We start from the raw sequence: 27249 nt of genomic DNA, 5'->3' as shown, positions 1-27249 counted from the left end.
CACAACAGGGCAGTGCCGCAGGAGGCAGCTGTGGCCCCTCACACGAGATGAACACCCAGCCCACCCCATACTGTTCGTCCATCTCTGACTCGCTGGATCCTAACCTCCCTTCCAAAATAATAACACTGTCATGTGATACCATGATAAGTAAATTTATCTAATTGAATTGAGAAAAGTGTTCTGTATTTACTGGTTAAAAACCTCAAACCAACCCCCTTTTATTTGTATTGCGTTAAAGCTAACACAAAGGGAAATGACACTGAAATGGCTTTAGGCAGCTCAGCAGCTGTGTAACTTTGGCACATCTCCTGCACATGGCCAGGACTCACAGCTTCTTAAGAGCAGCAAAGAGGTGCTAATAGGAATATCTGGTCTCTCCTCTGTCTGTCTGTGTCTGTGTAAGCCACAGGGGCTGGAGTGTGCTCACATGTCCTGGCTCCCCAGTGCACCACACATCAGCAGCTTCTTTTTGCCTCTGAGCCCCATTTTAATTACAGGAGTAGATGTGCCTTATGTATGAACAAAATTCACTATCAATTACAAATATTGAGTATTCACTAACTGTTTTATCTAGAGTGTGTTTCAATCAATTGACTCCTTCCATTGACTTCACTGCCTTTTGGACTGGCATCCTACTGTATTAAATCAGTGTTTTCCTAGAGATTTATAGTACTTTTATAGGTAAGTATCAAATGTAATGCATACCATCCCAAATGGTAGGTACCAGCAATGCAAAATCCCATTGCTGCTTTAAAATCAAACCCAGAGAAAAGGAGGGCAGGCGAATTTAATTCACATAACACTGATAGTTCTGGCAACCTGGCATTATGTGCTTCTCTTGCAATCTTTCTGGGAGAATTACAGGAGATACCCACAGAATCTTCCAGTCACATAATGAATATAGGAAACAGTAATTAAATGGCTCCAAGGGTTTTCAGTATTAGTAATAATCTCAGTCTACCAGAAAAATTCAAGAGCCAATATTTTTCACTGTTATACACACTGAAAAAGAAAACCAAAAACCAACATGCTTTATTGAGTCCTTCTTGTTACCTTGGTAAACATGGGTTTTCCATGCTGAGTGACCATGGTGCATTGATCACAGTCCACTGTGATGGATGAGTTGTGGTATGACTCTTTTGAGTGCTTGAGAATGTAATACAGGTCTGTTACACCTCCTTCAAAGACAGTGCTAAAATAACGAGGAATGAGGGTTCTTCCAATTGCTGTGAGGAAAATACAAAGCAGAATTCAGCAAATGCTCTAGGTTATAAAATCTCAAACCGTTGCTAACAGCACATGAATAATTTTAAGTGCAATGAAATCAAACTTTCATTTAATGAATATAATACATGTTCTCTCCCTTTTGTAGAGACAAAGTTGTGCCTGCGCCCACTGAAATCAATGAAAATGGCTGACTCCATTCAGAGGGAGTGGGCTCATCATATTTAATCTTTTTACATTGATGGCAAGTTAAAGTCACTCTTGAAACCATCTGCAAGGTTTTTTGTCCCAAAGTAATTATTACACAAAAACCCACATGATGTCAATTACTACTGAAAGCTGAATATTACCCATAAGTATATAAATACAAGTGGTGAATATTGACAGAAATATACTTCTACACCCAAAAAAGCAAAGCACTTTTATATAAGGGGGTTGTGTACATGTATATGTTTTCTTTGCATGTGGGCGCGTGTATTTTTATATATACCCACCCATACATACGCGCACATGCACATGCACTCTTGATTCAACAGGAGGGCTACTACTGAGAAATCAGAGTACTGGGGATGGACCTGAGAATGGCAGACTAGAATGTTATACAATATATGACCACCCACAGGTCTCTCTTTAGACCAGCATTTGTGTCATAGGTTAGAAAGTCTAAGCAGACACCTGAACTCCATTACATGCACCACTTAAACCCTAAACTGTGGACTGAAGGAACCCAATTCAGAATTATTTAGTTGGGCAAAACTCTCACTGAAGTCACATCTCCCACTTCAGTAGTAGTGTCAGGTAAGTTTTACGAGGTCTAATTCCAAAAATGTAGTAGTGAGAGTTCAGCTTCTGAGTGTGCTTCAGCTGCACAAACTAGCAGCAGCACAGACATCAAAGGCAATTATCTCACATGCAACTGATGCTTTCCATCTCCTTCTTTACAGATAAATTTGAATGTAACCACAAGCCTGGTATAAGAGAACATTTCAGTTTATAATAGATGGATTCTTCCACACCAAATGACTCATTGCTCTGCAATGTGATTAATCAACAGTAATTTTGAGTGGTGGATACATAAAAATTGCCTCCATTTTACAGGGAAAAACCAAGCAATCTAAATGGTCTCTGGGAAGAATGAGGTAGAAAAGTCACCATCCACAGGCAAGATTAGTTTATTAGTTCCTAATTCTAATTTGTCTATTAGGACTATGTGGTGACTCATGACTCCCTCATTTGCTGTATACTTTTGAGAGTAATTTCTAAAAAAACTATTTTCATAGAAATTTTGCCAGCATATGAACAAAGGCTCCTGAACCTAAAAATGCATTTGGAGATGGGTGTTGCGAATTAAAAAATAAGGAATTTTCACAGTAGTTCTGTGAATACTGTTTTTGTTTTGTGCATTGTAATTTGGAATATTGTATAGGCAGTCATAATGCATATTGTATAATGAAGATATGCAAATATAGAAAGTTAGGACTCATAAAAGCTTTTGCTGTAATATCACATATCAATATAGTTTAATACACAAAAAATATATCATACTCTCTGGAACTGGCTGTCAGTTCAGTGAATACATTGAAAGACTTGTAAAACAGTAGATCCTAAAAAACCCCACCCACTAACCATGCATATAATATTTTTTTAAAGTATTTTAATTTCATTTATTAAAACTGAAGTCCAGTGTATTAGCATAGGATTTAATTCATGGTTTAACTCAAATTTCTTCATGTTGGTGTGGTATATAGTAAAAAGTGAAATTTACTCATCAAGTTAATTTCTTGCTCCCCTAAGGCTAATTAGTGCAAATTAAATTTCCTGCTAATCATCTTAAGCAGCAAATGGGTGATATGAAAATCCAGCATTCCTACTGATTGTGATAAACCTCTATTCATGTGACTTATGCACTGCATAAATATCTTGGAACTATTTAACTGCAGTTTATAGACGGTTCCCAAAGTAACATAGTCATGTGGTATTGCCTTTTGCCCTGTATTTACAGCTACAATGCATTAAAGAAGGCTAGAAATACATTAAATAATTTATTCTTATTACTAGTAAGCATTTTTAATAAAAATTATTTCCTGGTAAGTGTTATCTATGTTTGCCACTGGGATATGCTACTGTGGGATATAAAATGGGAGACCAAAAGGATGAAAATGAATAGAGGTACACACAAGGATATGCTCCATGGAACCTCATTTTCCATGACAGATGCATGTGCAGACCCTGTTGGTCTGCAGAAGTGAAAATAACTGACACTTATAACTGCAAATATCCAGCATAAATGTTTATAGCTAGATATTCATCTCCAGAAGAAACAGTAATGGAGACCTGTGTTAATGAGCAGACCTCTTCTCAGCTCACTATTTGGCTTTGCCATGAAAGACTGAAGCATGTTCAAGGTTTTGGTTCTCCTCCTGAAGCACTCAATGGCTTAAAAAGATCGTTCAATTTCTAGGATAAACAAGAAACTGTACGGCAGTAACAAGGGTTTTTTGTGCAGGAGGTAGAATTTCCAAGAGCAACAAAAGGCTGTGGAATAACTCTTAGGAGGCCTACAGATCATCCCAAACTTTGTGCACTTTTTAGTGCAAAGGGCTATTCCTTGAATTTTTCTCTTTCAAGGCATAATTGTGTAGACGAGTATGCAAGCACATATGTGTGTGTACTCCCTGCTCTGCTGCATGACACATACAATCCTTTCCTGGGAAAAAGAATGGGAATACGGCAACGATGCTTCTCCTTCCCTACTTGCAGTAGATGGACACGCTCACATGTGGCCTGCCACTCACTATACAGATCAACAAGACATCAGCAACACCATGTACCTTCTGCTAGAGATGGCAGGATACTTTCTAGGAGGACCCCAAACAATGTGAAGGCAGAATTATGGAACAACAATTATGGATACTTGTGGCCACTTCAGGATGTGGTCCAGTTATCCTTATGCCAATGAAATGAACTCACCCCTTGCAGAGCACAGAGCAAGCTGTATGCCAGCCTGGCCTTGGGTTTGCAATTTCCCAGTGGCACTCACAGCAATAATGGAAAGTATAGTCTAATAGCACATCCAATTGCACCAGTGGGGCTGAATTAAGTTTTATGTGCTACTGCAATTGGAATTCATTCATATTTTAGGGCTTGGCTTTTAGTCCACAGAATACATGTTCAAGAATGTGTCTGTGCATGGTTTTGCAGGGCTCCTTCTTACCACACTATACTTCTCTAAAGGAGCATCACATGGAGCTTCAGAACTGGAACACAGATCTTAGCCACAGGAGCTCTGAGCTGAGCATTTGCAGAGCAGTTTGAGTATGGAGAAGTTCTTGTAATTTCCTTTCTTAGTGTCAGGGCTTTATTAATTCTCCAGTCTTTTTGCTCACCCACCCCCATGGTCCAATTTCTGTTTTCTCAGTTTACGGTTGGTTGCTTATCTTCCAAACTCACTGTTCAACTCCCAGTATCTCCTTGTCTTCTCCCCTCCTCAAATGATTCTGTTGCTCAAGGAAACTCAATAACCTGCCCCAAATCTACATGATATTTTTCATTCTTCTTAATTAACAAGGCACAGTTATTTAGTCTCAGTTTCCTCATTCTCCTCCATGCTGCCCAAAATGCCAGCTTCACATACACTTTTAATCAGCCCTTCCTACCCATCCAGGCTTCCACATCTGCTTGTCACAGGCCTTATAAGCCTAAGCACTTCTTCTGGATCTTGATTTTGTGGGTTACTCCCACCAAATTCTGTCTCTGCACTTTTCCCCATTCTGTCTCCTGGTAAAAGCAGATTCTTTCTCCAAATTAATCCCATCTTTCCTTCCTTCCTTCCTTCCTTCAGCTTCTCATCAGCCAGCGACCAGTCAAGAGGACCTCTTTTCTCTGTGTCCCCTCACCCAGCCAAACATATTTCCATTCCCTGTATTTTTCTCATTGACTTCCAGCTCTCCCTTACTCAATCATCCTCCATCCCCTTACCTCCCAGACACTATTTCTCTCTCCTCTACCATATCAATGGCATCTAGTCCTGATTTTTTACCCTTCCTTTTTTCCCACTCCTCTTCCCTTTTCTTTCCTCTACATTCAGGTCAAGTTCCTTCCTGGATCCCAGATGCATCTGCCAGCAGTGTAGAAGAAAGGGTTTTCTGCTCTTGCATGCACCACTGGCTGAGCCTTCCCAGTGGGTTTTGTAATGGAAATGACCATGATTCCACATAGCCCTGACCTGAAAAATATCTAGTTACTCTATGTAGTTGGCATGTGGATGCCCCACTGAGCTATGTTCCTGGGAAGAGAGACCTTGGAAATTTTAGCTGTCAAACTCTAGTAAAGCCTGCACTGAATACCTGACAATGGCTACCTTTCTTTTTGCCAAAATATTTAGAAATCTGTTAAATTCAGTTAGATTTCCACAAAGAGGACAAAGGGATACCCCTGCCACAAAGGTGAGCAACTCTATTCCAAAGCATATAGATTTTTAAACAACTTTAAAACAAACTTGCAATGCTTTTGTAATGTGGAACCTTCATCTATACAAAAAATAACAGGCTTTTATGTCCCATTACCCAGAAAAGACCATTTAATAGTGGGAAATGTGCCATCCCACATTGCAAGATACTGTATATGCCAGAAGGAAAAATCACCTGCTCCTCAGCATTCAGATATTGATTCCAGATCACTGGAATGTTGCTTTAAATTATCATTTTGTCCCGGGCAGCATTCCTTCCTAGCTGAAGGAGGATTTCTTATGAGAAGTAGGCACTGCCACTTAGTCTTTGCTTGATTTTACTAGCAGTTGCCCAGATAGCAAAGAAAAGTCACAAAGTTTGGCTGGATTTAGTAACAAGAAATAGTTATTTATATGAAAATGTCTGTAAGAAAGGCATACCAGAAATTAATATTTTGCATAAAAAAGAATGCTCTTACCCACTGGCATGACAGAACTTTAGCTTATGTTGTAGTGTGACAGCTTGGCTAAACGAAATTCCATAAAACATCAGAGACCAAAAAACAATTTTAGAATTGAAGTAAGATAGATTTGTGACTGCCCTCCCCCGCCAAAGTGAGTGGTCCAGAAATCAATTAATTCAATCTATGAACATAGGCAAGAAGCTTTATAGGCCAGTTACAGTTATATTATATATAATTCCTGAAGTATCTCACCTGGGGAATTTTAAACAATAGAATGAAACCATCTGACATATTAAATGGCCCAAGACCTGCCTCTCAAAGAGGGATGTACTGAGGTCACACTCCTGCTTTTTGGTCTGGGCATGCAACAATGATGATTAGGATGTCCCTCTCTCACCCTCTTATTTTAGTTTATTTTCCCTTTTAGATATGTTTGCCTGAGCTTAAAACACTTCGTTCTATCAGGAATATGATTAACTCTAGAATTATTTTTCCATCCCAAACTGAGCCAAAACGTCCAATGATCTCAAGATGGGATTGTCCATAACTTGTGAAGTTCAGGGTCTTTCCAAGCTTCAGATGAGCTATGGGTCGAAAGCCAACTGAAAAAATAGTTTACAATATAATTTTGGTACCACCACACAGTATGGTGGTGATGGTACTGTTGGATGGTTGGGGGTTTTTCCCCCAAGGAAGATTTGAGTAAAATAGAAAGTAAACATGTTTTTCTAGTTTTCAGGAAACTGGTATTATTTGTGGGCTAGGAATAGTAGAAGAACATTTCCTCCCTTTGTGTGCCAAAGATAGGCTGTCAAAATCTCAATGCCCCCTCTACAGAATGAAGGGTCACAGCCTCTTTGCAGAAATAGGGCTTGAATGCAAACCCCTCCTTGCTGACTGAACTGCTCATATGTTCATTTACAGTAGAGGTTCGCAGGATCAGACATTTGGATTTAGAATATATACCATGTAAAATAACTGCCAAGTTGGTGCAGCAAAGAAACAATAGAAGTGTTAATCAGTGAAATAAAAATATTGGTTTTATTGCTTTCAGGCTGGTTTTTTTTTTTTTGCAGCTTGAATCCTGTCAAGTCCTCTGTCTTTAATTAAAGCTAGGTTATAAAATAAGTAATAAAACAGAAAAAAATAAACCCAAAAAATATAAAATAGAAAAAGCCTTTAAAAGTTCCACAGAATCAGCAACAAGAATAAAAAAAACGCATCTGCCTATAGCTCAAAGGAGTTCTGGAAGCTCGGGTGCAGCCTGCAGCTGATTATCTCATCAACATGCTATAGATGGGCTTGAGGAACTCTGCTGGTTGGGGCTGTGGGGTTTATTTTGGCTCCCAACAGAAAATGTTGAGCTGTCCCATAAAGCTCTAGGCAGACTATGAGTGTCTCTTGCTTGAGAGATTATCACAGTTGGATCTCAGTAATTAAATGGAGATGTAACTAACTCTCCTCAGCCAGATGCAGGGACTAGGGAAGCCAGGAGACAACAGCCCATTGATTGCAAATGAACCTTCCTGGGCGCTGCAAAAGAGAGCATGAGCATTCTGTTAATTGTTAATTGACATCTGTGGGCATGGCTAATTAACATCTGCGCGGGCCAGAGCTTGGCATGTTCATTTACATATGTTCCTGTAACTGAAATAAACAAATCAGTACACACAGGACAAAACTTCATGGAGTTACATAGTGCTGTTGCTCTGCCTACACTTCTATTTGCCCAAAATCATCCCAGTGAAAGAGCACATCAGCTGTGTTCTCTTCCAGACAGAGTCCATCTGGCTGGGATGTGGCAGGAGGGATCCCTCTCTGAAGCTGGACAACAGCAAATCTCAGTTTTCAGTACTGTGGACTGCTCTCTGGAAAAACTGCAGGGCAGGATGCCTGGGCTGCTCCTCCACCTCTGTAAGACCTTATCTGCTGAGTGGATTCAAACCCAAACAACACAAATCTGTCAATTCCTAGGAAAAGCTACTGTCAGATTTGATAGTGTGGCACAGAAGGCAGTGAAAAGGCAGTCTAATAAGTCCAAATTCTGTTTCAGAGACATGTGGGCCATGTTGATTAAACCACCCACATATATCCAAGGCAGAATCTGGCACACACAGACCTGTCCTTTTTAAATCCCTATCTAGTGTGTAAGATTGGACTTCTATCATGTAGATTAATTTTAGAATAAAAATTAGAATGTATGATTAATTTCCACTTATAGAAATTACTGGTTATTTATACTAATTAAATATTAAGAGTAAAAATATGATATAAAATCTATACAATAGTAATAATGATAATACTATATTAGAGTACACTAGTGTACTTCTAATAGTATTATACTAGTAATATGTTACATTGTATTTGAACATTCAGAACACATTGCATAATCTACACACATTATAAATTTTAAACACCATGAAATTTGGAAGAGAGTGGAAGTAGTACCTCCATATTGCAAAAGCATACCTTTTCAGGAGTAAAATTAGTGTATTATATATATTCTTCCCATATACTTAAAAATATGTTTTTAACTATCGTCCCATGTACTTAAAATTATGTTTTTAACTATCTGTGTACAGCACCTTCTGGATATTGTGGAAATTTCTAATGTTGATTAGAAAACCGATTTGCCTTTGTTCTCAGTTTTGTGTCAAAATTACAAAGTGGGATGTGTAACATGGATTCAGAACTGTTACTGAGTGAATTGAATCCTTCCCAAAACCCAAACCCAAAGGTTTTATTTAGATCCATTACACTTTCATCGTATCTGCAGTATCTTATTTGTTTTATATCAACAACATTGCCTACAGTTAAAGGCTATAACCCAAAATATTAAAGCTTATAAAGTTGCAAATGTACAGTTTTTTTCTCTCCAATTCCTTCCTGCCTGTGTAATTCAATCATTGTGTTAGATCTGACTGTGCCTTTTCTCCAGTATTTTCTAACAACATTTTACCCTGGTGAGGATTTGCGTGTAAAATTTGATTCACTTGACAGTGTATTTTCTTTTCTCAAAAGAGTGTAACCACCACTTCAATCCTCTAAAACACACTTGAGTCAAGAGTAAGTAACAGAAACTATGACAATGAGACCTCAGCTTTACTCTCGGCACCTTATGACCCTTATTCTCAACAGACACATAATCTGCAACTCTTAAATCCTTCATCCCTCTAAAGAGAGACAATATTTCACTATAATTCACTTTGGTAAAAACATTCAGAAAAGAACTATAAAATCCTCTGTATGTCTCAGCACAAAGCTAAACTGCATGAGAGTAATTTTTAATTAAGGTTCAGCCAGCCTACAATAAAATCTCCTCCTAACATTTTCTTATTACACTGGCAACTGACCACTAGTCTTTAAAGAACTGCTCAGTAAAAAGTTCATTCATTAGATCTTGAGTATTTCAGCCTCAGGCTAAGAGAATCTAGACCAGGGAATGCAGAGAGAAAGCAGCAGAGTCCAAGATTCTTTTCACAGGATAGCACCTGGACTTGGATAGCACCTCTGGGCATCATCCCACCCTCTACTCAGAGAAGGCGGCATCTGCAGTGGCTTGTCTAGGGCTGTGTCCAATTGGGTGTTGAGTAGCTTCAAAGATGATCCCTTCACAAACTCTCTGGATAACCTGCAAAAATGTTTGACCACCTTTGAAAGAAAACAGTTTTTGTTGTGTTTAAATGGAATTTTCTGTTTCACTTTGTGCTCACTGCCTCTTGCATTACATATTACAATACTGAAAAGTCTGATTCTATCTCAGCTCTGTCCCACTCATATATTTACACACATTATAGACCTCTCTAGGCTGCAGAGTCTCAACTCTCTCAGACTCTCCTCACATTGCAAATCCTCCAAACCCTTAATCATATTCACATCTCGTTTCTGGAGTCACTCCAGTATATCCATATCTTGATTCTAAATGGTGAGTCCAAACTGACTATCCTACACCAGATGTGTCTCACCAGTGCTGAGGGAAAGATCACCTCCATCACTGCTCTCAAACTCTCCCATGCAGCCCAGGAGGCTGTTGATTTCTTTGCTGCAGTGGCACATTGCTGGCTCCCAGTCAACTTCAAATCTCAGCTCCTTTCCTGCAGGTCTCGTAACCAGTGTCCCAAGTTGAAGCAGAAATAGAAAAGCTCCAGCCATGCACAATTCTGTACCATCTTCAAGCTTTAATTTTTTTCTCTGTAACCATTGACAGCACTAAGTACTTAGGGAGCCTGCTACTCAATCCTATCCTAAAATGAAAACTCAGAGCCCATACAATTTATTGTTTAAACAACTGAATTAGATTTCTGATAGTACAGAGCTGGTCAGACCCTTATGTAGCATTAAAAAATTCAGAACTTGTCATGGCAGGCAGATTTATCAGGAAGCATACAGTCTAAGCTGATTTTTTTAGGTTGGAGGTGGGTTAACTGAATTCTTGTTCCACAGACAAAAAGGCATACCTTAGATAAGGAAGCTCCAGTTTTAACTCTTAAACTTCCATGTCTTATAAATCAAAACCATCACTCCCATGATGAAAATTTAGAAAGGAGAGTATTTGTGTTGGCATAAGAATTCTACGCTCTGAATGCAAATAAAGCCAGAACAAATGGTTTTCCTGCTTGCAGTATACAGCCACTCACACTTATGCCTGTGCTAATTGTTCAGCTTGAAGAAAGAGTAGTTCAGTTAACTTTGTTCAACAACTGCAAAGAAGGAAGTTTTAAAAGCAAACCAAAGAGGTTATTCACAGCTGTATGACAAACCACTGTCAAAACATAACAAACCACAACCAAACTCAAGCAGAAAATGACAAAATGTAAGACCATAAAAATGATGGAAATTGTGCAGGACAGGCATTTTAGATGAACAAATGCAATCTGTACCAGCATAAAGGACCAACACAGCAGAGAAAATGATACCCAGAAAAGTTGTCTCAAGAAATAAAGGCAAAATCATAAAATTCAAATGACAGAACACCAAAAGGAAGGGACAAAAACCAGGGAAACTATCCAGTTGTATTAAATCAAGCACACCCCTGACCCCTGACTTCATCTGACCTAGCAGAGTGCTAAACACAGCATGAGGCAAAAAAAAAAAAAAGAATTATGTAAAAACACAAGCAAAAGGGTGTTAAGAAAAAGTGATATTTGCCATACCCTCACATACTGCCACAATCCTTTTAGGCAGGTACCCAAGCTGGTCTGAACTAGAACTTAGACAGAGACCTCAAAACCAAAGTTGGTTGTTGCAGGAAAAGGGTATCTGCTTTCTGGGGTGTATTCATGCTGGTGGTGGGTTAAGTGACTAACCCACATATTTCACAGCCATCGACTTGATTAATCTTTTGTTGGTCTAAATCAAACAGTTCCATGAAAATTAGGCAATTCACTAGAATCACACCAATTACCACTTGCTAAGAACTTGTTTGTTATGATGGGGATCTCCCTTCCCTTCTCCCTTCCTACCCCTAAATTGTAAAAATATTCCAATTATTGCTACAAAAGCACACAGGAAGACCTGTTCTATATTTTCTGGAGTGAAGTTGTTCTGGAGACAGATGTCTACAAATACAATTCTACCAGTTTCTCATCTCCATTCTCTCCTCTGAGCCATGTTGAGATGGGAAGCTGAGACAGGAAAATAAGTCTTATATGTACTCTAGAAATCCTGTTAAACATGTGCAGTCTATATGAGGGAAGAATAAACAACCGAGAAAGTTCTGAAAAATACATGTGTCACTTTCACCCTTAGAAACGTTGGAAGAGAAGCTGTGAGTGACTGAGACAGAGTACCATGTGTAGTGGAGGACTTTTCCACATCTAAAGCTCCTGATTTTCATCCAGGCGATATCAGCAACATCACACACCTTCGATTAGTTGCAACTCTGATAAATCCTATTTTTGGTTTCAGTCCAGTTTGTATCTGCCAAAATAGCACCTCATGTCATCACCACCATGCCCGATGAAAAGCCTGAGGACACCATTCATGATGTGAAGCCTGAGGACACGTACAGGCTGCTGGCGTCTCAGAGGGTTTAGCTCAGACAGAATTTACTTTTCTTCTTGGATATCTTCTACAGTTCTCCACAAGTTACCTTCTACTGAGAGATATCAGTACTTATGGCAGCTAGTTTAAGTAGTCTAAGCTATTCCTTCTCTGTGGTTAGTACAGTATAAACATAGCCATGGATGTTTCTGTAGAGCATATTGTAGGCAGACACCACCTTGCTCTGCTAACACTCTGAGTAATTCCAAAGCTACATGTTTGCATAGCCTGGCATCATATCTGAGGAAGCAATTCCTGTGAAGAAGGAGCATATACTGGTTTGGGCTCTGAGACATGAAAATGGCCACACAGCACCTGGTTAGCTTGGTGTGTGTGGGGAAAATGGGCTCATGAGGCATTTGCCCCACAGGCGCAGCTGACCTCCTCAGCACTGCAAGAATTCTTTTCCTGGCAAGACAGGAAACCCGCAGGCTGGCCCATGTGAAGGAGAAAGGCAGTCCTTTCCCCCAACACAGGACTTTGTGCTCAACCACTGTCAGTCAAGCATCACAGCATGGTCCACACTGAGGTGAAAAACATCAGAGGTGAAATGGGTTAATATGTGCATCAAAGGGGAGATAACATAGCAGGGAGTGGTCTGAAGAACTGGTGGGAGGTGAGGGGTTACAGTGACATGATAAAAGATATACATGGCATTCTCAAAATCCTCAAACTGTATTGAGCACATTGTGGATTGATAACCAGCATGATTTTTCTGGTAATGTTATGCTGTAGATGTATGAACAATATCTCACCAGTGGATAATATCAGTTGTCGGTTATATACATGTTTTATAACAACCAGAACACTCTTATACAAAAAGCTGTTGGTGGTTGGCTTTGATTTTTTTTTTTCAGCAGCAAAGCTTGCTTTTCCACTCTCTTTCTCTTTCAAGTTCATAGAAGCTAGATGGAGAGAAAGTAAAAACTGGATTGAACACAGTGGACGAGATAATTAGAAAAATAGTCTACTATTTCAAAATGTTTTGTTGGTTTTAAAAGTGTGCCTTGTTTATTACCCTTAAAATGAAGGCTAGTGCCCTGTGTTCAGTTATACAAATCAGATGTCTGACAAAATAACATGAAATAATAAAGAAGCACTTTCAGAAAAGGGCAAGCAATGCAGCAGGTTTATAAGCTTCAGTGAGAACACACATCGTACATAGTTTTTTAATAAAATTTTATGCAAGTAATGCAAAATCCTCTTAACTTGAAAAAGGTAATGTCAGTAATAAGTACTGCAACAAATCTGTGCTGTAGTTGAAATGACCACTTCCTATGCTTTCTGTCCTATTAGCTGTATGATACATTTTTTTCACATTTCCCAGAGAGTCATTATATTATCTTCTTGGAACAGCTTTTCTACAATGATGCACTGTGATTTCTGGAACTACCATAGGTAAGATACAGTTCCCATGACAGTCTTGAACTGCCACTGTTTGGTCAATTTCAGGCACTGCCTGATCATAGAACATAACAACCACCACACAGGATGAACCCAAATGCCCACCCAGACCAACATCATAGCTTAACAACAGATAAACTAGAAACCTAAGAAAAAAACAGGGAAAAAAAAGAAGTGTGGCAAAATCCTTGCCCTGGTCCATCACACCTACTTCCAAAAATAAACAGGTGGAAAGCTGCAGAAGTGATGGTTGCATACAGTTACACATGGAAGCCAGAGCTGCTAACTGCTATTGACATGCAAGTACAGTGATACCACAGGGAACCCCATGCTCCAGATGCCAGCCTAAAACCTCTTAATTTAACTATGGAAAAATATATACAGATTTTATTATCTTAGGGTGAGAGCATATAAAAATTTATCTTGGAATGTGTTTTCCTGCAGAACTTCAAGAGAGAAAGACATGGTGGGAAGCTCTTTCCTAAAGGTTTAGCAACAACTTTTATCTACCAGCAGTGCTTGACAGGGTTACATTTCAAGTCTTCCAGTAAGAATCCCTGTTGACATCCGAGAGAATGATCACAGATAGATAACTTGATGTTCTGATAGCCTAATACCTAATATATGACCATGCAATTCAAAGTGCTTCTTTGAAAAATGAAACGTATTTTTTCAAAATCTGGCAAATTTTAAAACATACAGAAGTCACCTAATGTGGGAAAACTAATTTAATTTGGTATGCATAAAACTCATTATGTCAAGCAGGACTCTGCATAAAAAAATAAGACACTCCACCTTGCAGTGTGAACATGCAAATATATTGCTGTATTCATATGTATTTGAAATATCTCCCCGACTTTCAAATAATTTGTACATATCTCAGAATGAAAAATATTTTTTTTTAACTTCAGTATTGCAAACACAACTCAGGATCTGGAAACAGATTTGTGGGCCAGCTACTGCAGTGAATAGAGAGCTGACTTATTTGTTTACAAAACCTAACACCATGTAAGAGTAAGCTTGGTAGGAACCAATTCATACTTTTATTATATGACAAATATAAAAGGTGCTGGAATAAAATGCAGAAAACACCCATCCAAAATTGTTCTGTTGTGAGCATCCATTACACAGAAGAGTAATAGAAAAGAGCAATCCTACAAAGTTGTTTTTTTCACCACAGAAAAACATCTTTGCCTAAAGTCAGCCTTTCTTCACTGCATTAATACGCTAATATATTAACATTTTCAAATCACCCTCCCCCCCATTAATACTAATCTTGTTTCAGACATTATTCACAAATACTGGCCTCTCATGAATCTCCACTGAAACAGAAGAAATTTTGTTTCCATATTGATGAGGAGAATTAAAGAAAATAATTTTCATTTATGTGAAGTTAATTACCTAAGAGGTGAGGGCAGAGGAGCAGTGCTGTACTTCAGCACAGGCCAGGCAGCTGCACTGCTTCTGCTCCCCATGCTTCTGGATTATGCCAACAAAGCCTGCTGAACACAACCTGAAAACGTGAGATCTACTCTGCAACTGCTTTCTAATAGAAAGTGAAGATTGCATTTTTTTTTTTTCAGCAAAATTTTGGATTAATTCAAAACTAAAATGTCATTTTGCTACCAAAAAAAAAATAAAAAAATAAAAAAGAAATGGAGGAAAAATCACCCACAGTGAAGAAAAAAGCAATTTCGATAAATAGGAGTTGTTTCCAGACCTCTGCACAAGCCTTGGACTGAACATGACATTTAAAATTTTTTTGGATCAGCACTCTTGTATTTCATACAGTACTTTAACCACGTCACTCCTATCCTCCTGTTTCTAGAATCAGCACAGCTACAAATATAAATTAAAAGGCTGTTCTTCCCTACCTCACATCTGGTTAAAGTTAGGAAGTGTTAAAAATCACGTGAGGAAGTTTATTCTTTCAGGCTGTTGAACTTGAAATTCTTGTTTCCTGCTTTTGCAAGAATCTCAGAGGCAAGTGGGCCTTAAAAAGGGATGGCTATTTTGCTTGTCACTGCAAGAGACTGAAATTACTTTGATGGGCTGAGCTATGGCTTTGAACTTAGAAATAACCCATTAAATATTTGAATGTATGCAAGTTAACATAGAAAACAGTTCACAGGAACCAATGTGATACTAAACCCTCTCCTCCCCAGGTTTTGTACCCAGGCTTTGTAGCTGCAGACAAGATTCAGGGAGTGGTACAGTTTTGCCACACTTTACAGCTGAGTCTCCTCTGTCACCGCCCTGACGCTGGTACAGGGTGTAGGGCCCCATACTTCTGAAAGAAGAAAATACCAACCCTCTCTTAGGGCATGTGCTTTGTGTCCATAACGTGCCCGCTTGAGGAGCAATACACATTTAGCAAAGTGATGCTGAATTTCACCAGGATAATCATCTGTGCCTACACACTCATGCAGTATCCTACTGGGGTGGAACAGGAGCTTCCAACCACACACACATATTTTGTCTGCAAAGCAGCATGAGTCTGATTTCCCAGAGCTATTCCCATGAGGTGGTGTGCAGCATAGTCAGAAACAGTGGCTCTGAATGACTTTTGTCACCTTTAATGTCTCCTAAAAATCCACCACTTCCAAGGCAGATGGCAGGCTACACCCCCAAAGAGCAACTTCACAGGAAGCCTTTGCTCTGCGTGGGGATGCTGCCTAAGGAAGCTGAACTTTTGCTCCTCCTCTTCTATTTCCACCTGTTTTTTTCCCCTTGAGTTTCATCACTTGTATATCATCCCATTCACATTTTACTCTCCCATGTTGTAAGTTGTCTGCTCCATTCAATGTCCTTCAAAGGGGTACTCACGTGGAAGTCACTCACAGGGTCACCCAAAGCATTTCCATTGAAGAATTTGTGTTTGCTGCTTGTTTGCTAAGTTATTTGTGCTCTGTGCATTCTGAGTAGTGATAAATGCACCCAAGCCTTCAGAATCATAAGAAAGGTGATGGGAATGGCTGAATTTCAAAACACAGGTTTTCATGCAACTGTGAGAAGATTTAAGAGCAAATGGTAGTATTAACAAAACAACATTTTTGTTTACTGCATCAGTTACAAGTTACACTTGAGGAATGACACTCTTAACAGTGTCAAGAAGAAGTGGCGTTTACTTTATAAGGAGTAAATTTGAACCCAAATAGGATCAGAAACCAAAAAAAATTCTTTTTTCCTTTTCTTCAGAGAAATGTCTATGTTTACACTCCAGTGTCATTGAAAAAAAATTTACAATATCTATGTTGTGAGTGTCTTTTTTTGTCTCCCCAGTGATTCCAGAAATTAAAAATATTTTGATATAGTCTACAGTCATCTATTTTAAATAAAAAATCCTTTATATAACTAGCCAGCTGATGCGGAGTAATCATCTCCTTTCCATACACCATGCTGCCTGTACTGACTGTGATACATTGGGGTGACATGTGCTAGGCAAATGCAGAAGCTCCCCTGCCACATTTGCAAACCAATCCCAAGAGAGTGACTGCCAATGAATGCTTCTTAGAGGGCAGAGTGAGATGACAATTATAGGGGATTCTTCCAACTACCTGCCCATCTATGAATCATTCTCTTAGATTTACCAGGAATTTCTGCCTTGTCTTTATTAAATGTGATTCTAAGAAGAAGTCTTGCAGAAACACAGAATAAAAACTGTACTGCCTGTGACATTAGATATGCTGAAGGGAAGAGTCCTTGGCCACATGTCTGCTAACCACAGGAAAACACTACTGCAAGATGGATGATCCATATTATTGATATCACAATGGTGTCACTGTGATGGAAAATTGTACAGGTTTTCTTTTTGTCTTTTTCACTATTTTTTCGGAGTGCATCACTGACAGTAGTAATATGAAACTGCTCTTATTTGAAATGTAGTAGCCTAGAAAATACATAAACTGATGCCAGTGTGTCTGCTACAGAGCAGAAGAATCCCAGGGGGCTCCTGTTACAAGATTATTCCAATACAGGTCAACTGTTGCAATATTCAGCAACCTAAATATCATTAAAGCAGTTATTCCCTATGTCCTTTCCTATCTAACACCTTTTCAAGTAAAAAACTTTGATGTCTTCTCCAACAGATATTTTTCAATATGCTGATCTGGCTTGTTCTTGGAAAACACACAGGTGATCTGCGGAAATGAATCTTGTGTTTTCAATGCTACAAAGTGGTGTGTTCATGTGGTTCACTCTGCACCACAGTTTTGCTTCCTGACTCCTCTACATGAGACATTTACTTCATATATTATCTCACTGGTAAAATTAGGATCTTCTTTTTCCCCCAAAAGTTCTAGAAGTGTAGGCTCACTTTATGAGCAATTTTCTATATGATCTGGCAATAAGTTTACTGCCATGGAAGGCACTGACAGCAGGCACTGGTTCCTTTCCAAAGCTGCAAGATATATTTTAAAACCAGGAGACCAACCATTGTGTTTATTCATTTATGCTTTTGAAGTGTGCAATACAGAGCCCTCCCCATCCTCAGCATCACTGGGGACAATCAATGGTAGTTCAGTCTTTTCTGAGCCTTTGAGCAAACTCTTCTGTATCTCTTACAACTTAGGCTGACAACATGCAATACCATTTGCTGCTGCAATGACTGTCAATTAACATATGCAAATTACAAATTAAAATATGCAAACCATATGTAGATTGCACTTATTTTTAAAAGGCTCACCTAAAGAGGGGGATGTAGCTGTCACTTTTAACAATAGCAAACACCTAATAGCAAACGCCTACATGTAAAACTGCTAAAAAGACACATCCGTGGTGCAGCATTGAAGCACATCTGAACTTACATCCTCTTTCACAATTCAAAATAAGTTCTTATAGGATTTTTTTGGCATTTGTCCATGATGTATTGCATACATATGCCTACTAGCAAATGCTTTAAAACAGGGTATCTGGAAATATTGCAACAGATAAGCCTGCACAGAACAACCTTTCCACCACATATGTAAGCGAGCACATGATGCTCTACAAGACAGACAGAAAGTACTAAAATCCCTTATACCATGAATAAAAAGGAATTACTTGGCTTGGATGACTAAGTCACTGCTTTTCTCTGAAAAGTTGAGTCCTGAAATGGAATCACTCATGAGGAAGTCCAAATTCTTAATTCATCATCATTTTCCCTTGGAAATCTTGAGAGTAAATTTCAAAGCCTCTCCCATGTCCTCTATAATGTCCTTCTATGGCACACAGTAAACTGGGGGAAATTATTTCCTCGAGAAGAAATTAATTATTCTCACTCATGTCATAAAGATGGGTACTGAACATATGGGGATTTGAAACAGAAAGCCTAAAATACTTGCCCTGAAAATACTGCTCTTACAGCCTAGTTTCTAACCTAGGCACAGCTGGACAAAAGTGCAATTGCAAGACAATAAATGTTACTGAAGTACTTCTAGCAGCAGCATTTCAGAAGCAGTCAAAGTAGAACTGGACAAACACATATTATTCAGGTAATCCCTCTTACATTCAGGCATGAAACTCTAAATGTATAATCCTGCATAGGGTTAAGAAGGACTTCATGTGAGCAAACCCCATGCTCACAGACAACCCCCACAGGAGGCAGAGTGGGAGCAGTGCAGGACATGACCAGCCTTGGCTGTTTGCTTTCAGCCTGCTGGGAGCTACAAGCCCAGGAGGAGACACCTTCTGAAGGCTCCTGCCCAAACCAGGGCTTGGTGGAAGCTGAAGCTGACAGAGCAAGGCAGCACATGACAGAATCCCCTTTCTGACGTGTGTGACCACCAGAGGAAGAGCAGTAGAAAGCAGCAGGGATGGTCACTTCTAAAATAACTACAGTTGTTTCCACATGTGGCTGTGCTCTTACAGTGTGGTTTGCAACCATTATTTAATTGTAATTTCAGCTAACCATTTTGCAGTAATTGATGGCTGAATAAGAAATCCAACAACTGCCTATATGTCTGAACAAATTATACTCTGCTTATATTACTTTCTTAACTCAGCCACCCACTATGGCTGAAATATTTGATTGCTAAATTGATTTTTCATTAATTTAATCTTCTAGGATGATTATTATTCTGAAGCTGGACCACACACAATAAAAATAGGCATTTTATTAGTCATATAGTCGCAGGGCACAAAGAGAAAAAGGCATGAGCCCTGGCTGATGTACAATTTGTTGCTCCAATGCCAACTTGCAGAACACCATTACCTCATCATAGTTGGTCTGATAGAAGCGAAAAGAAATTTGGGTCCCATAATTTCTTTTAAAAATTCCTGACCTTGAAAATATGAAAGGACTTGGAAGAGATTATTAAATAGCTGTAGTAATAAAAAAATAATCTCAACACTGAAATTTTAAATTAAGGAAAGCTCTTTCTCATTTCAGAAGAAATTTGTTATCAGGAAGACAGTGTGTCCTGAAAGTACTCAGTAATAGTTTCACAGTAAATAAATGTTTTTAAAACCGTGGAATGTCATCACCATAAAATAAATACTTGAAAATATTATAATCAATTATATAAAAAGGTCTTTTATGCACTCTACAAATACATGTCACTGAAACTGCTCACACAAATGTTTCTGGGAGAGCAAGAAGGAGACTGTAACACTTTACCCATGAAAACTTGCTAGGAAGAAACTACCCCTACTCCAGTGAATAAAAGATATGGCAAACAACATAAATTAGGGGTCAGTGCAAGCCATCTCAAAATTCCTACTTGTTAATGCTTTCTAATTACCTCTTTTTTTTTTTTTTTTCTGGCAGTCACCATTTCGTAGTTCTGAACTATCTCAGCAGGACACTGCTGACCTCCTCATGGTCTAGGGAGGCCAGTTTTACTTCTAAGGTTAATATTCTCCCTTTTGGCAAGATTTTCATTTTATTTCTGGAAGTGACCCAGACCCAAAAGGCTTCACAACAGGATGCCCATCAACTAATGAATTAATCATCTACACCAAAAAAGCCTAAAGCCCTGGACTGACCTGAAACTAGTAATGTCTCAACCAGATTAGACCCACCAAGGACCTCTCTTTAAAACTGGATCTTTAAAAAAGGGAAATAGAGAAGAAATGAGAAAAAACTAGCTTCTGTGCAATTTCTCTCCATATTATGGGTACATAAGAATCTTTACAGCTTGTGTAATGAAGGTGTGAGGAAAGGAAGTCTACTAATACAAAAGATATAGATGGTTCTTGACATATGTCCTTTTTGCTGCTTAGCAACATCTCAGTGTACTGCATTCTTTTTCTGTTTCAACTTGCTGCAAAAAGGATGTTTATACTGGAAGAATTGATTTTTTGTAGAACCATATGCACAACTTTCTGCAGAGTCCACAATGGTAAATCAGTGGATACTGTGCTCTGGAAAGAGCCCGGAGGGTTCTGTAACTGAAATACTAAAATATTTTTCAAACAAGACAAGTGCTCTGTAGTAGTGCAAGCCAGGCACACCCAAGATGCTCACCTTCCTAAGAATTTTCTTCTCCTTTCTCTTAATAGCAAATCTTGTCTTTTAAAGTGCTCTATTAAGACATACTGTTTCCCCTCCCCCACCCTCAATCCATTACTATAAACGAGTAAAGTGAAGAAACACTTCATGGTTGAAATTAGGTAACCTTTGTTCACCTGAGCTCCTTTATTTCTTTCATATATTTTTTAAATTATTATTATTTCCTAGGGTTGGAATAGCCCATTACAAGTATTTTTAATGGGAAAACTTTCCTGTTTTTTTAATTAGCATTAATAACATGCATCTGAGGATCAACATTTTTATCCAACCAGAGCCTTTGCATTTATTATTCTGATAGAATTTATACTGGTGGTATTCACATTTCAAGGAATTTAACATCCAAGAGGTTCTTTTCATATCCTGTGCCAAATTCAATCCCTTCAGTAAAACTCACTACTACACTTTTCCATTGAAGTAGTTGTAGAAGTTTGCATGCAATAGACAGAACAGACATTACTGGGTTTTGTATTTATTAAGATTTGCACTTGTGTCAGAAAAGAAGTAAATAATATCAGTAAATTTTACTGGTATTAAAGGTGTTTTATGTCCTCTTAGAAACCCAAAAGTTTTGTTTACACCCATTTTCTGTTTCCTTTGCCAAAATGATGAAACGTAGGTTTAATATAAATAATTCCATGCTTTTTTTAGACTGTCATGTAGCCTTTATACAGTCTGTAGTACATCTAATAAATACATAAAGATTCTGAGTCTGAGTACTTTTGAGCACTGCTGCAGGTATGAATGAGAGCATCTGAGTACTTTTGAACAATGTAGTTATGAATAAGGATCCTTTTTCCATACCTCTCATAGAGAGTTTGTCTCACTGTTGAATATCAATTTGAGGTTAAAATAGTTGGCACAATCTAAGCAATGAAGAATATAAGACTTCATAAATCTGCAGATTTAGTTCCCAACTGACTCAGCAAATCACATCATATGAAAATCACACCACATAAACCCTTCCATGAGTTTACTGAGATCTGTCTTAAAACGGACCCATTTCTCTCATCACTGCTGCTACTGATTCAGACCCTATTGAGCTGATCACTAGAAATGTTATTTTAATTTCCAGCCTATATTCACTCATGTCCACTTGTTTTTAGTCTCAAGTGCCACTTTTCTCTGACCCTGCCCAAAAGGCATGTGGACAGCAATCTAGTCTCCTCTCACTCTCTCTCCTTACTGCCCTAAACAAGCCACAATCTTTTATTTTGTTTGCAGTACATTTTGTTTGCTTCTGTATCATTCTAATCGTCCCTATAACCCTTCCTAGCACTTGCATCACTTGGATTTAATCTTCCTTAAAAGTGGGTGTACAGTTTTTCAAAAAGCAAGCTCTCCAGTGCTGCTACAACATTAACATTTCCCCATCTCCACAGGAACTACATCATTTGATACTTTCTAGGATCACCTTGCTTTCTTCACAGCTGTATCACATCAGTGACTCATTCTATGACTGATTGTAACACACAGGTTTTTTGCCTCCTCTGTCGTTTTCAACTGATAAGTCTCTAGCAGAAATTCTTTCCAGCAGCCCTTAAGTGCCATCAGTATTCTTAAATTTCATCTTATTTCTATTACTTTAGTCCTCAAGGTCAGAACATTTTTCCTGCATAATATTCTGATCATCCTTTATATCAATGATGCCTCACAATATTTTGCTACCACCAAATTCCATTCCTCCAGTTCTACATTTTGTGCAAAAACCATTAATTAAAATGTTAGGTAAGTCAAGTACTCTAGATTGATCCTTGAAAAATTCCACTGATATGCTCCTTCTACTGTGACAGTTCTCCATTTAACATAACCTGTTGTGATGGCTTTTTCACTCAGCTCTATTCCATTCTGCAATGCTACTACTAATATACACCTGGTTCAGCTACACTAATAATGTCCTATGATCCTGTATCAAATGTTGAACTTTGACTAATATCAGGTCTACCACATTTTCTGAATGTCTAGTTCCTCAATGTAGACTGGGATAATAACTTTGATAAATCTGTGTTGTATTTACTTGAATGTTCTAATACTGTGGTTGCATAAAACTAATTTAAAGGTCAGACAAAATGAGACTGTAGTAAATCCTCTCTTAGGAAAATTGTCATTAAAGAAACTTTCTTTCACAGCAACCTATGAAATAAAGACAATTTATATGCAAAAAAATTAACTTAAGCACTTTAGAATCAGCTGTTAACCAGCAGTGATCTAAACCAGTTTTAAGATAAAGTATAATTTATAAAGTAAATTTGATATAGAGCCTTACAATGCAATCTGTAGCAAGAAATAAACATTCTTTTATGAACTTTTGTTTAAAACATAACTATTCTCATATCTATTAACAAACTAAGCATCCAGCATATTCACAATACAGGAAGAGAATTGAAAAGCACAGATCTGTGACAATCTATCCAGCTTCTTTCTCATTGACTATGGAGCATAGCAAGAACATAAGTGCTAGCCAGAAAAATTAAAAATTACAAATAATTGATTTTTTTTCTCTTCAAATAGCACATTTTCCAGGCTGGTTAGAGACTTGATTAGTGACTGATAAGCATTGTGGTCTAGCAAGGGATTTAAGTCTGCTATTGCTAGAAAGTAAGTGAACATAGCTGTTAGCCTAAATTCAGTAGTTATTATGTGGCTGTGGAAAGAGTTTTTTGAAAATGTTCTGCACCACTGGACCTATTTTTTCCTGGAGCTTTTTAGATCTTTACTGGGGAACTGTACTTGCCCAGAAGGCAACCACTAAGCACTGATAACAAGGATGTTTCTGAGAGCATGTAACTAAATTAACACGCCTATCCACAGCTGAAAGGAGGATCTGACCAGGCTATAACACTGCAGCTTGCCTGAGCTTTAAACATCACATTAAAAGGAACCACAAATAGTGAATATGGCAGCATTCTATCTCATTTGAAAGGATGTTTTGAATGAAAGACTGCCCAGGCCCAGGCCAGAGCAGTGCCTCCTGGGATTGCCTCACAGCCTGCTCCTGTTTTCTGGAAGTCCACGATGTCCCATCTGAGACATGCTGGGGTTGCTCTTGCCCTTCCTGCTGTGATGGAGGCTGCTGAAATGACCCAGCATGACTCAGGACATGAATATGATAGCTGTGTGGCTGCCGTACGGCCGACTCCTGATTTACCTGGCTCACAGGACAATCACCCCTGCAGTCAGACAATGGGATGGGGGCTACCAAATGCTTCCCAAAGGAAAGCCTGTAAGGCACTTCAGCCATAAGTTTGGACATACTGCCAAGAATATGTCAAATCACCAGTTCTCTCCAGAATATTACATTAAGGTCAGTTCTGCAGCCTTAGCTCCAAGTGACTTAAAGATCTGGGTGTGGGATGTTTAAAATCCTGTTTAAAGCTCAGGAGTGATGACCCTTTTCCTCTGGTGCGGTGTCTATCATATGAATAAAGTTCATTTCTGCAAGAGCTTTCTTCTCTCATTTCCACGCTTTGAAGAAGAGGTTTTGAGTTTATTTCCTTCACCTTGGAATTTATTAATACAAAGCTGCAATGTAAAATGTTTCTGCAATTTAAATATTATATACTCATGATAGTGAATGGGTTCCTGTCATCATTGCACTAAATTTAGTCCTGTTTCCCAAAATTGTTACAGAACACTAAGTAATGCTGCTGCCACCTCAGAGATTGTTTGGCTATTGAAATTAGTATGATTTTCTGGTACATGTTGAAGCATACAGAAGAAAAAGTTAGAGTTAAGAGAAAGAGTGATGGGAAGAAACAATATAGCCACATATTTTTCCCAAGAAGGAAAAATAAAAAGTGATTGCAAACAGCAAGAGCAGGATGACAAAAAAAAGTCTGAAGACTGAATCAAATGATGTTAATAAAAGGTGAAAACTATTGTTTCCTGAATGAAGTTATTAGTGACGACTATGAGGCAGAATCCATTTTCCCCTACACTTTCAATATTAGAAATGAAAGTTCTAAGGTAAAATACCAAGTACAGGAACAACTGAAAAAATTGAAGAAAATTAGCTATTTCCTAGATTACCACAGTACCTTCTCTTACTTTCTGTTAAAATGTTACATATGTATTACCACAGATACAGTTGAATATAAGAATAACTAATGTTTTTCTATGTGATGAGCTAGACTGAATTTTCTGGAGCAGCAATGTAAATAACTGTGGTATTGAATTTCTCCACAAGCAGTGCTTTTGCATGGAACTACAGTAATCTGAGCAGGAAAGTCAGAAGGGATAGGCCCCACTATACAAAATATACATTATGAAAAGTAGCAACAAAACAGATAAAAAAGCCAGAGGTCACTGCTGCATGAGCTGCTTCTATTACTACAGGAACTGCAGATGTCAGAATAATTTGTTGTTTGCTGAACATGTATCACTAGAACTTGCACATCTCTTAATGACAAAGTTGTCTTTGTAACCCATCGTGTAGGCACATGCATTTTACTGATCTCGCTCCTGTACGGTAGCAGATGTTTGCTCACTCTTTTTCAAAATTCCTTTCCTAAAGAAAACCCAGGCCAGTGGGGGGAGAAAAATCCTGTTCTATCATCTTAAGAAAGGCTCCAAACAAAATAGGAATCTGTTCTGTAACACGTTGCCTTCATTTCTGTGACTTCATGAATGAGATCTCTCCCTGGCCTTTCCTCAGTGACTGCAGGGTGTCTGCTCACAGCACTGCATATCCCCATGCCAGAGCAAGGCAACACGGCACAAGGTAGAGCTGATCTGGTTCCTGAGGAAGCACCTCAGTTGGCCTCCACTGACATGGCTCACATCTGCCAGAGCAGATGCTCTACCTCTACCAACAAGCAAGGGGTGCCCTTGGTGGTATCTGGTCTCTTGAGTAGCTTCTAAAGGCTGCCCTGGTATGTCAAGCGCACACAGATGCAAAATAATCTGCTGGACAAAATTCTGTGTTTGGATTAGTTGAAAGCCATAATAACAACAGCTTGCTTGCAGGTATGGTGCAGAAAAAAGTCTGCATGAAATTCCTTCACACCTCTGCACGGTGGAGTGGATATGAAGTAAATAAAATTTAACTCAAAAAGGTAGCTTCTGGTTAACCACTACTTCTATCTTTCAATTGTTTTAATTATTTTAATAATATATGTTTAGTTTTCTATGGAAGAAGAATAATTAATGGTTTATTTATACAGATATAATGATGTCAAACAGCATAATGAATCTGTAACCAATGTCTAAGCTTAAATAGCTCACTATTGTATGAATGGTTACCTCATTATTTTATACATATGTCTAAGGGTGTACTGTGTACACCTACACAAACACATTCCAAATATAATCACCAACAAATATTGATTGCAAAATAAAAGGAAAGCTTTAAAAATCTAACAAGTATTATCACATAAATATGAGGAAAAAATATATACAACAAGCCAACATGCCAAATAACTGTCTTTAAAGTTTATATTTGGCACTCAGATGAGTACCTTTTATTTAGTAGTCAAAGATGCCACCTAAACAGAATGCTCTTCAGACATTTTAAATAGTGTAAAACTCGACATACCCTTTCTAATTTACAGCTTTTTTCCAAGCTATGTGACAAATGTCTACACACTTAAAATAAATCTCTGCAAATCTAATTTGCAGATTCATCATACACAAAGCTCTTCTGAAAATTCTTTAACGCTGCTTTTGACTACATCCATAATATGTGAACATATTGGAACCACCGCCAAAAATATTTCTGTAGGATTTTCATCCCTCCCAAGGGCCTTTCAAAACAGAATTCAGGATCTGAGTTGTACATCCTTACTTTAAGAAATCTATTGTTCCTTGTTGTTTATGAGGTTTTAATTTAAGTAATCAAGAAATACACGAATTAAAAATCATATGTAGAAGAGTAGCAACATGCTCCTAGACATGACCTACAGGACAAATTAAAGTAAAAGCTGAAATATAATCAGCACTCTGCACATTTTGGTAAGTCAGTGTTAGATTTTTCTCTGAGAGAGAAGGGGCTCCTATTGGGATGTTATTTAATATGGTAGAACAGATTCTAACCAGCTGCTCCTTTTATATCCAGAGAAACAGAAAAACAGACTGGAGATGTCTTACTATTACTTTTGCAAGCTGTTACTTTGAACAAGATACTTACAATACAGAAAACAGCTATTGATTCTTTAATGAGTGGAGTACATAGCACAGTATTTGAT

The 27249-nt window shown here is 38.3% G+C and overlaps 1 protein-coding gene across 10 annotated transcripts in view; it reads right to left on the bottom strand.

Annotated features, from left to right (window-relative positions):
• The window catches only part of LDB2 (LIM domain binding 2), a 212981-nt gene that overhangs the window by 50725 nt on the left and 135007 nt on the right, over nucleotides 1–27249 (bottom strand). For all 10 annotated transcript variants that reach the window (XM_015625284.3, XM_015625283.3, XM_015625285.3 and 7 more), the window contains one exon: nucleotides 1054–1226. In XM_015625284.3, coding sequence (XP_015480770.1) covers nucleotides 1054–1226 — 173 coding nt within the window. The remainder of the gene's footprint in view (nucleotides 1–1053; nucleotides 1227–27249) is intronic.

This window comes from Parus major, chromosome 4 (assembly GCF_001522545.3).
Source record: "Parus major isolate Abel chromosome 4, Parus_major1.1, whole genome shotgun sequence".
In the NCBI taxonomy this organism is placed as follows: domain Eukaryota; kingdom Metazoa; phylum Chordata; class Aves; order Passeriformes; family Paridae; genus Parus; species Parus major.
This window is presented reverse-complemented; position numbering and strand designations above follow the sequence as displayed.